The following is an 8,563-nucleotide window of genomic DNA, read 5'->3' as shown; positions in this document are numbered from 1 at the left end:
ACTTGGACACGTTTGAAATGCCCGAGAGAACCCCCTGTTGTTGTGAGTAAATTGTGCGTATACGTTATGCACTCCCGTTAAAAAATATTGCTTCATAGATCAGTGGGATTGAGAACTCCGCTCCTCCACCGAGTCCGAGATGAATTGCTTGGAGTGGTTTTTTGGATGGCCGTCTGCTTCAAAGCTCAAAACCTCAAGGTTAATCTCTCTGTCGGGGGTTGATGTGTTGTGGAAACTTCAAGTGGGAACTATTCATCAGGTGCTACAGCGGCAACAACGTGTAGCCTCGCATTAACTCGGTATTACCTCATAAATATTCAACAGCAATGTATTGTCGCAGCAGCGTTCCGGGCTCAGTTCATCGTCCAATCCTGCTTCCCGTAAACGTTTCCACCATCTACGGTACGAGGGAGAGGTTTTTTTTTTTTTTTTTCCTGAAGGCCACTTTCCACCATCACCACTGGAGGAACTGGACAGCATTTACGGAAATTTCAATTTGGGCTTAAATCCAAATCCGAACCCAATAATTTATCAGATATCTACTACCAGCAGTCTTTTTGTTGTTGAAACAAAAAATCAAAACTTACTGGTTTGGTTGTCTTGGTTTATTTGTGCGTGGGACTAAATGGATGGATGAAAATCAGTGAATAAATTAACAGATAAACGTTTTGTGGGCACTTATGGGACATCATACATAAGTAAATGAACATGTTCTTAAGCATTGATGGATTGATTACTGGTAACGATTTCTTGCCTTTCGACTGAAAGACCAAAGCGAAGTGATTGGTGTGAGGAAGCCACTTGACAGAAAGCCTGCATGTCTCCACTTGACAATGGCAATTATCCCCCCACCCCGAAAACAAAACCAGCAAAACAAAAACAACCAATAAATGCATGCAATTGTGTGACACTGCAGCAGTGCACACGGGTGGCCAGTAGGGGCAGTGTGTGATTTTTCCATCAACTTTGGAGACGTGGATGTCGAAGCGCTCAGCCGCAATGAAAACAACGACACGAGAGCGACGTGGAATCATTTCAACGCGAACACGCAGCCAGTCTCTCTCTCTCTCTCTCTCTCTCTCTCTCTCTCTCTCTCTCTCTCTCTCTCTCTCCAGGTTCCTACAGGAAGTGTCCACTGTCGCCGGTGCTGAAAAGTTGTTGCTGCTCTGCGCTCCTGACAGACTTAACCAAACAATTAAGAGATATTTCCGTTTTGATTGCAGCCACAAGAAATATCCTTTAATTGTAAGATTATGCCCGTCTAACAACGTCCAACCTCACGCGCGAATTCTTCACAGCACGCCCGGCAACGTTGAATTTTTTTTTTACCCCCCCCAAACACAACGACACCGCTGGTTTTTCCTTCTGACTTCTTCTCCTACAATAACGATAAGCGGCGCGTAAATGACTCCGCTTGCAGCAACAATGAACAGACGGCCGCTTTGTTTGCTGAATCGCTTGTTGGATCTCTGCGCGCATTCCTTGCGTAAAGAAAAAAAAAAAAATCTCCAGGCGCGTCTCCAACGGCTCCTGCAGCCAGGCGTCGTGCACGTCTCCTGGTCCCATCTTTCCGTCCGACAGTCGCCACATCAGCCTGCGCTCCGTCGAGCAAACGTCTCCCTCCTTTTCTTTTACGCATAATCCCTGCGAACAAAAACAAAATCCCCTCCAACTTCTCCCAAAGTAAACCGCTCCTACATCGCTCCTCCAATATTCCCCTCTCCATCCTCATTCTTGCTGATTTGATTATTATTATTCCCTAAATTAGTTGGCACGGACTCGTGCGTATTTTTCTCCTCCCCCCCCTCCCCTTTTTTCCCAGTAAGGAGGTCGCGCGGTCTTTGCGGTTCGCGCGCCTGTGACTCCGGCTTCTCGTCGCGTCTCTCCTCGGCTCCAGTCCAAATCATTTCCACCACGGGCTCGTGTAGTCGTCAAAGTCTCTGCAGTCACGTGATCGAGAAACCGGACTCGCGCGAGCGTGTGTGTGCGTGCGTGCGTGCGTTTGCGCGCGCGCATCTCCACATATGTGTGCCTGCGTACGTTAGTTAGGAGGGTGTCCCTCCTCCGCACCGCACCCCCCACCCCAACCCCACCCACCCACCCGCACCCACCTCGAGCTGCTTCGCCGCGCTTTAGACGCCGGAGCGCAGGAGGAGGAGAGGCGAGAGAGGGAACCCGGCTACCTGTCACTCTTACCTCGGCTTCCCCCCATCTGCTCCGGTTGCCCACCTTCCTGTGGTCCACTTGTGGTTCTCGGGTTGCTGGTGGTTTTTTTGAGAGGGGCAAAAAGAGAGGGGGAAAAAGGAGAGCGAGAGAGAGAGAGAGAGAACTGTCAGAATCCCCTGGTCCGGGTCTCATGCTGCTGCTGCTGCTGCCGTCTGCCGGGAGAAGGACCGAGCTTCTGTCGTGCTCCGGGTTTTGATCATCTCTCCTTCTCTCCTTGTGTGTGTGTGTTGTTTCCCCCCCTCTCTCTCCTCCTCTCCCCCTCCTCCTCCTCCTCCTCCACCTCCTCCTCCTCCTTCCTTTTATCTGGTCGCTCCGTTTGGACAGCGCAGGATAGCCGAGTGAGGCTCTGTGGATGAGCCGCCTCGACGCAAGAAAAACCCCGCGATGGAGTTGCTGCTGATCTGCCTTTCCCTGTGGATATTGCAGTGTAATTCGGCCAGAGCGGACTCCATCATACACATCGGTAAGGCGGCTCGGCTGCTGACGGCCACGCACGCACACAAGACAACGCGCGCTCGGTCCGGGGTAGCCGCGGACGGGCACGGACAGGTGCGCAACGCCGCTGCGTTTCGATTTGCAGGGATTTGATGAGAGGGCGGGAGGAATACGGTGGAGTCGGCTCGCATCCCGACTTTCGGGAAGACTTTGGATGTGGAGCGAGTTGAAAAGTTGGGCGTTTTTCCCCCTCCTCTCCGGTGTCTGACCTTCTCTTTGAATATTCGCCAGCCTCATTTGCGCACGCTTTCTAATGTCGGGCATTGAATTGCAAATTGCGTATTCCAACGTAAGGGGCTGTGCTAAAATAAATAAATAAATAAAAAAAAAAAACTAAACTAAATGCGTCGTTTAATCGGAAACAGCCGGAAGATGCTGCGGCTTGACGGCAGCGGCGCAGCGTCTAATCGCCAAATGGCTCTGGCGGTTTTTTTTTTTTTTTTTTTTTGCAGACCAAGCTATCTCTTGTCTGTATCCGACAAGCCTCAACTTTCACCGGGACGTGACTGCAATATCAAGACGGTGCTGTTGGAGAAGGGAGGAGGGGAGGTGGCAGGAGGACGGAGGAGGAGGGGGGGTGGGGTAGGGGGGTTGGTTTTTAGAGATGCTAAACGCATAGAGACGCTTTGTTCTCCAACTTCAAAACCTTACAGCTGCTCCAATCGTTTTAATTTGTGCGCGTGAAGCGCGTGAGCGCGCGGTGCTCTAAACTCTTCGTGACTGCTTCTGATCTGCTGCTGAGTTGTTTGCAGTATGTCACGTCCAGCGCCCCCTTTTTTCCTATTCCCTCATCGTCTCATCTCTCTCTCTCTCTCTCTCTCTCTCTCTCTCTCTCTCTCCCTCTCTCTCTCTCTCGAGCGCGCACACACACACGTTTCAGCACTGAGTAATTGCCTCAATGTGTGTGTCCCCTCCTCCCGACACACACACACACACACACACTCACACACACACGCACACGCACACACACACACAGGTAGCCTCTTCCAATGACTGGCATTGTAATCTCAGATAAAAACGTCAATGTCACAGAGAGCCAACGTGGCTGCTGCTGCTGCTGCTGCTGCTGCTGCTGCTGCTGCTGCTGCTGCTGCTGCTCAGTCTTTTGCTGCAACAGTCTGGCAAGCAGCAGGTGTTCACTCACTCACTCCCTGGCTCACACAGCGGCGGGACTCCATCCAGATAATATTGGCTGATGTGCCGCTGTCCCCTGTTATATTTCTCATTTCCCGAAATTTGCCCCCCATCCCCTTTTTTTTGGCGATATGTTTCCTTCACACGCAAAAAAAAAAAGCAAAATATAACCAGCTGCTGCCATTTTGATAAACAGAGAGGGGAGCGAAAGGAGGGCGACTGAGCGAAAGAAGAAGAAGAAAAAAAAACCTCCAGCCTCCCACACAGGCCTGCAACGTCGCTGGGTGCCGCTGATCCAGAAGCAGCCTTTTCATCTCCACGGCCGCCTGTTTAAAGCTTCTCCGCGCTACCGACGCGAGGATTTGAGGCTGTCGCTGTCCTCGGTGCTGAAGTCTGGGCACGTCCCTCCACCCACAGGCTCCCCCGTCACCACCGCACAAGTTCAACACGCAGTCACACTCGCACTCACTCACACACACACACACACAATCACATACACATACACATAAGGAAAGCTGCATTTCTCTTGGCGTTCACGCGTGCGACACCTTTTCACCGAGGATGAAAACAAACTCCCTCCAAAGCTCCCCCGCCCCCCCCCCCCCCCCCCCCCCCATTTCGCGTTCTTCTGAAAACAATTCACCCTCCCAACCCCGTCCCCACCCACCACTCACATCATTAACTGGAGGCTGGTTCTTGTTCAACAGGTGCCATTTTCGAGGAAAACGCCGTGCGAGACGATGAGATTTTCCAGCTCGCCATCTCAGACCTGAGTCTGAACGACGATCTTCTGCAGAGTGAGAAAATTACGCACTCGGTGAAGCTGATTGAGCCCAACAATCCCTTCCAGGCTGTGCAGGAAGGTAAGGAAGCCTCTCTGGGTTTTTTTAGGGGGCGGGTGCTGGGGTGGGTTGGAGTGGAGGGGGTGGGGGGGTGGGGGGGGTAGTCCTGCTCTTGTCCCCGATTTTGCATTTGTTTCGGAAAAGAGCTTCTGTTGGTTGTTGTGTCATGATGTGAACCGGTACGTGTCTTCATTTGTGAACTTTCTTGGCTTTTATTTTGGCGACTGCACCGAATCACGTTTCAGTTGTGTGTTGGTTGGCCGGGAGGAAGCACTGAGCGACACCCGCCGCTGAGCAATTCAAATGTGATTAAGTAGCAAATCCAGCCACAGTTCTCCGCTCCTGTAGTCAAGCCAGGAGAGGTGTCTCTGCCCGCTTGTGTCTCTTTGAAGAATAATCGCCGGAATCCCGCTAATGCACATTTACCAACCTTTACCCTTTTTTTTTAAAAAAGGGGACGTCTCGCCAGCCTGACATGTCTTATAATTGCCTGGGATTTACGCTCCTCCAAAAGGCAGTCGGCTCACCGACGCAATTACAACCACAAGAGTCAAGGTTATTTCTGTCCTGCGCAGTTGTGTGTGAAAAGTGATTTTACAAAAAAAATCCACCACTCAAATGAATCATTAAGGCTTTATTAGTTTCCCGGGGACCTTCAGGAAGTGTTAATGTCCTCTGTACGAAGTGACGCGCCCGTACTTTTGTCCCCCCCCGACGAGTCATTGCGACTCCCTAGAAAGACCCGGAAATGGACGACACGCTCTGCCTTATTTTTTCTTTTTTGGGCTGTAATCATCCATTTTCATTTGGTTGTGGTCCATAAAAATGTCTTGGGCGTCCCCCAGTTCCAGTTCACTCTGGCTTTTTCTCATTATGGAAATCGAGTCGCAGGCCCGACGTTAACACACACTCGCTCAGGTTGGACTGCCGGCGCACAAAACCTTCCGTTTAAGTTGTTTCTTGCGGAATCAGTTTCAAAGGACACACATGTGCAAACCCGTTTGCATGTCTTTGCTTTGATAACTGTGATGGTGGGACCCGTGTCGTGGCTGGACGCCAGAGCCTGTTGGGCGCCGAACCTGACGTGGAAGAGGGTTGAGGAGAGGCGGGGCTTACGCGGCGTCATCGCAGCTCATTGAATGAAGGATCCCGAGATAATTGGCTCTGGTTGAGCCGCCTTTTGTCACCTTTGATTTGACGTCATGAAAGATCTTAAATTTGTTTTACCAAGGAAAACCATTAGTTGTAAGTGCGAAGACATGTGGAGCAGTGGGTGGTTGGGATGGGGGGGGGGGGGGGTAGGGGCCGTTGAGAGGGTTGGAGATGGAGTGCTGAGTGACGAGCCGCAACGTTGACCTTTTCACTCTGGTCTTTTGTTCGCCATCGTCCCGCTGCGACCGCGCCACTTGGTACCTGCAGTCTTACATGGCACAGAGCGAGCGAGAGAGACGGAGGGAGAGCGAGAGTGAGACGGAGGCGGGGCGCCTAAAACAGGGCCGGTGGGAGCGTCGTGAGAAATGGGAATGAGACGATAAAGGCGGGCAGTTGGGTGAATGTAAAGAAGGACGGGGAGATTAAGGGTGAGGGGAGCAATGAGGAGGAGAATAACCATGAGGAGCAGCCAGGATAAATATATATATTAAAATAAAACTGGGCAAGGAGGGAGCAGTATGATCAAGGCCTGAATAAAGATGAGGATGGGTGGGTGGGGCTGGGGAGCAGCGGTGCGAGAATTAAGATCGGAGTGATGTGATGACGGAGACTTTGCCAGGACGTGCAGCGTCATGTTTGCCCTTATTTGTTCCTCATTGTCCTTGATCCACCAGACGAGGGCGTCACACAGAAACACTCCGACTGTTTAGTCGCACCGCTGCTGCCCCTGTGTGTGTGTGTGTGTGTGTGTGTGTGTGTGTGTGTGTGTGTGTGTGTGTGTGTGTGCGGTGGCGGTGGCGGTGGTGACAGCTCGAGGCTGGATGGATCGGTAGCCCGACCACTCCTGGCAGATGCTGGCCTATTTATAGGCTGCAGCAGAACGACTCGGGGGCGATTTCAGCAACCGTGAGGGAGAAATTCCGAAAATTGCCATCAGCCACGTTTCTAAACGCCGTGTCATGAGGTCCCGGGGTTGACGGCGGCGGCGGCGACGGCAGCAGATTCCCACCAAGCTGGATGGTCTCCAACTCTAGAACTCTGGAATGTTGCTCATCCGCGTTGTCAAACTCCATCCGGCAGTATTTTCAAACAGCCTTATCTTTTCATAGAAGTCTTACACCCAGCCAGCTTCATTTTGGCTGACCTAAAAACCAGGAAGTGACTGATGGCAGCTTTCCTAGCAGGCGGTGGAAGTTGATGAGGTGTTTAGCGGCAGCCGTCGGAAGTGGCTGACGTTCCTTAACGAGAAAAAGATTCCAAATGTTGCCTCTTAAACGCACTTGCTGCTTCTTAAAACATTTGTATTGTGACAAATGAATGTGAAGATGTTGAATCATAACTAAGTGCCTTTAACTCTGTTGAGCTACGAGAAAACAGCAGCGCACGGCGGCAAGATGTGAGGAGATTTCTGGTCAAAGATTTCTGAAAGTTGCCGAAATCTCTGACCGTCTTGATCTGTTTGCTGTCAGCGAGGCAGAATATACAGCAGTGTTTTATTCTGTTTTTTTTTTTTTTTTTTTTCAATCTTCCTGGCCTGGATGTCTTCTTAGAACGCCTCCTGGCTTTCTGAATGCGTTTCAAGCTTGTCCGTTTGAAATGAAAACCTTTAAATTCAGGACTTTCTGCGGCATTTCTACATCTAAAGTTTTGCAAACACCAGTGGAAGCTGTCTTGTCCTGCCTGGCTTTGTGTTTTTGTGTGTATACACGTATAAATATATATATATGTATATATGCAAAAGGCGGCCCAAGCAACCATTCAGTGCATAGAAATGAACGTACTGTTCAGGAGCCTGACATTTGTTTTGAAAACATCCCTTTTTTTGATTGGTCTTCTGTGATATTTTATTTCTGTGACACGCTGAATTTTAGGTTGTCATTATCTGTAAGCCACAATCATCCAAATCACAGGAAACAAAAGCTTGAATTATTTCACTGTCTGCGTAATGAATCTATATGAGATAACTGTTTAACTTACTGACACGACTGACAAAAAATATTCAACTTTTTCCACAATATTCAAATTTTTTTTTAAGCTGTACCTGTGTATATAAATCAACCTCATAGAAGATGGAAATGGCAGACTACAACATTCTTCTTACTGTCATAATACTGTAAGTCTTATTCAGCTGTGCCTCCTCCAGGGGCAGCTGCACAGCTGATTGGTTGAGCCCTGTGCTGCTGGTGGACCCCCTGCTTAGAAAACTTGTCAAGTTTCCGGGCTCTGGATCAAGAGAGGGACCAACTTGGCGGAACCAAGGCTCAAGGCTCAAGCGAACAACTCCGAAATATTGTTGGAGCAACCAAACGGATAGAGGGGGTGATGGAGACATGACCCTTTTTCTTTTTTTTTGAGGAGTGGAGATTATTCGTAGTGGATTTGACGGATGTTGCAACTCAGGCTGCAGCAAGTTGTGACAGGCAAAGCGCTCCAAAAAAGACTTGAGAGCAGAGAGTTTAGCGAACTCGCATTGAAAAAAAAAAAAAAATCATAGAAATCTTTGACACAATAAATTTTTATCCCATTCTAGTTATGATTTCACTCAGTAGAAAAATGGCATTTTGTACTTTGTGCAGCTTTTCGCAAAGGCAGTAAATCGTCTTTATGAGATTTTTAAAAAAGGAATTCATCGAGAGACGGCGCCGTTCACTTATTCATTTGCGTTATTCACAATTCATTTCATGCATTGTGAACGACTCATCTGTCTGGTTCCG

General features: G+C 49.6%; 1 protein-coding gene across 2 annotated transcripts in view; it reads left to right on the top strand.

Moving 5' to 3' along the window:
* The first annotated feature begins 2,479 nt into the window (after nt 1-2,479).
* The window catches only part of LOC142880287 (glutamate receptor ionotropic, delta-1-like), a 206,504-nt gene continuing 200,420 nt past the window's right edge, over nt 2,480-8,563 (top strand). For both annotated transcript variants that reach the window (XM_076014089.1, XM_076014090.1), the window contains exons 1-2: nt 2,480-2,689; nt 4,563-4,718. In XM_076014089.1, the coding sequence (XP_075870204.1) occupies nt 2,611-2,689; nt 4,563-4,718 (235 nt within the window). In that variant the 5' untranslated portion in view covers nt 2,480-2,610. The remainder of the gene's footprint in view (nt 2,690-4,562; nt 4,719-8,563) is intronic.

This window comes from Nelusetta ayraudi, unplaced genomic scaffold (genome assembly GCF_046127955.1).
Source record: "Nelusetta ayraudi isolate G7.1 ecotype Tasmania unplaced genomic scaffold, CSIRO-AGI_Nayr_v1 ptg000165l, whole genome shotgun sequence".
In the NCBI taxonomy this organism is placed as follows: domain Eukaryota; kingdom Metazoa; phylum Chordata; class Actinopteri; order Tetraodontiformes; family Monacanthidae; genus Nelusetta; species Nelusetta ayraudi.
The sequence above is the reverse complement of the archived record's forward strand: the minus strand, read 5'-3'. Positions and strand labels throughout refer to the sequence as shown.